The following is a 2,361-nucleotide window of genomic DNA, read 5'->3' as shown; positions in this document are numbered from 1 at the left end:
GAAGGCGTCGGCGAAGAAGGCGCGCGGGTGGTCGGCGGGGGCGTGGCGGGCCAGGTAGTCGAGCACGGCGGAGGCCGCGGCGGCGGCCGCCGGGGGCGTGGATGCGCCGAGGACAGCGGCGGCGAGCGCGGCGGCGTCGGCCATTCTGGTGGGTGGGGGAAGGGGTGGGGGCTAGGGTTTTGGAACGGCAGCGCAACGGCGGTGAGACGGGGTGGGGGGAAGTGGGGCCGGGCCTGGAGGACGACGTGGCGTATCCGTCGGGTACGAGAAGAGTCCGACTATGAAGAGTGTCTGGTGGCTCTCATCTTCAAGATTTTCCGACCTTTTTTATCACATTCCAGTAGCTCTCATCTTCAAGATTTTGTCCTCATTATAACCCAAAGTAGCACGTCTGGGTTGGACGCCGAGATAAACAGATGAGTCTCAAATCACTCGAGGTTGGTGTTGAAGGTGGCCACCACAACTCGCCCTCCTCGCCCCCTCCGGCGAACCCATACGCTCCTAGATAAAGAGTAAATTCGAGAACTTCACCCCCAACGGATGAGTCTCGAATCACTCTGAGTTGGTTTTGAAGGTGACCACCATACATTTATATACGTCTCCGGAGCACACCACAATCAAAGAATTTTTTTTTGGAGGAACCTCTAACCGGCTAGGAGCCCAAGCTTCAAGAGTAACAACTTGATGAAGATGAGCGAGTTGGGGAGGCACACAACGGTTTGGTAGGAATGTAAATCGGATGAATCTCCTCCAATCCCTGAAGAATCGGAGTGTTTGGATGGATGGGGATGGAGATCTCAAGATTTTAGGGTTTGGTGGATGAGAGCTGGAGGAAGATTGGTGTTAAAGGTAGAAGAAGGTTGGGTATATCTCTACTATTAAAGGAGGATCGAACGTCGTGATGGTTCGACCTCAAACCATCCCGCGATGCCCTCGTTCCCTCCATCCCGCGATCGCCTCGTTCCCTCCACCCCGTCCTCCTCAGAATCCTCCTCTACCCACGCACAATAAAAGAAAAAAAGCCACGATCAGGAACCCACGTCCCACGCCCAATGCCCAACCCCCTCGCTCCTCCCAATCCCATATCTCTCCAGAGCTCGATCTCGGTCCTCCTCCACCACGCGCCCGCTTCCTCCCACGACTGTGGCCCGACTTCTCCTCCTCCTCCTCCCTCACAATCCACGTCCCCGCCGCGCCGGCATAGGCGGCGACTCCGGCGCCCATGCTCCTAGCACTCGAGCACCGCCCATGCATAGACGCTGCCGTCAGCCGCATCACCGAGGTCGAGTCCATCGAATCAACCCTTGCCCTCGCCTGTGTCAGTGGCTCCGCCCGTCTCGATGCGATCTGTTACTCTCTCTCGATCATCGGACTCATCTCTGGCGAGTACGGCCTCGGTGCGGACGCTGCGGCGGACAACAATAGTGCTGGCTAATCGCTAGCTCGTCCGAGTTATTGGTCGACGCCGTCCTGCCGCCTCTCTCTGTGCCGGCGCCCACGCCGTACTCCGCACTCCGCATGTTCTTCGAAAAAGGCAAGGATAAACACTGATTTTCACCCCCTCCAGCAGCAAGGTTGTCATCCCCTCTATCTCTCATCTTTTTTTACATCCTTGTCATAATGCTGCTCTGTGTTGCTGTTGTTGCATGAATGAAGTGACATGATGTTGTTGTATGAATAAAAGTGAGGTGCTGATTTTGGAATAAAATTGACTTGTTTGCAGATTCTTGTTGTAACACCCCGGATGTAACTTTCCATATTTGTAACTCCAACTCTTGCCATTTCCGGCTATGTGCTATGATATTCCCTCCGTGGTCGGGTTTTGTCTTTCGTTTTGCATTTTATCCATGTCATGCATTCCATATCATGTCATCATGTGCATTGCATTTGCATACGTGTTCGTCTCATGCATCCGAGCATTTTCCCCGTTGTCCGTTTTGCAATCCGGCGCTCCCACCTCCTCCGGCGCACCCCTCTTGTTTTTCTTTCGTGAGCGGGTGTTAGACATTCTCGGAATGGACCGAGGCCTGTCAAGTGGCCCTAGTATACCACCGGGAGACCACCGGTCAAGTTTCGTTCCATTTGGAGGTCGTTTGGTACTCCAATGGTTAACCGGGGCCTTCTGTGTGTTGCAGCAAAACCCCCCTCAAAACAGCCCAAAACCCACCAAACTCTCTTCCATGCTGTAGGTCGTTCGATCACGATCGTGTGGGCGAAAACCGCACCTCATTTGGACTCTCCTAGCTCCCTCTACCTATATACATGCAACCCTCCCAAAATACATTCGCAGATCAACCCTAGCATTTTCCCCCGCCGCCGCCGGACACGTCCGTACCCCGCCGGACGAAGCCCCGCAGCCAC

The 2,361-nt window shown here is 55.0% G+C and overlaps 1 protein-coding gene across 1 annotated transcript in view; it reads right to left on the bottom strand.

Annotated features, from left to right (window-relative positions):
* Positions 1-166, bottom strand: part of LOC123099156 (uncharacterized) — a gene marked incomplete in the record, with an annotated part of 4,399 nt that extends 4,233 nt beyond the window's left edge. The window contains 1 exon segment of the mRNA XM_044521321.1: positions 1-166. Coding sequence (XP_044377256.1) covers positions 1-144 — 144 coding nt within the window.
* Between the last annotated feature and the right edge of the window lie 2,195 nt (positions 167-2,361).

The sequence above is a fragment of the Triticum aestivum genome, chromosome 4D (assembly GCF_018294505.1).
Source record: "Triticum aestivum cultivar Chinese Spring chromosome 4D, IWGSC CS RefSeq v2.1, whole genome shotgun sequence".
Lineage (NCBI taxonomy): Eukaryota > Viridiplantae > Streptophyta > Magnoliopsida > Poales > Poaceae > Triticum > Triticum aestivum.
Note: the sequence above shows the minus strand (reverse complement) of the source record. Positions and strands in the feature narration are given on the sequence as shown.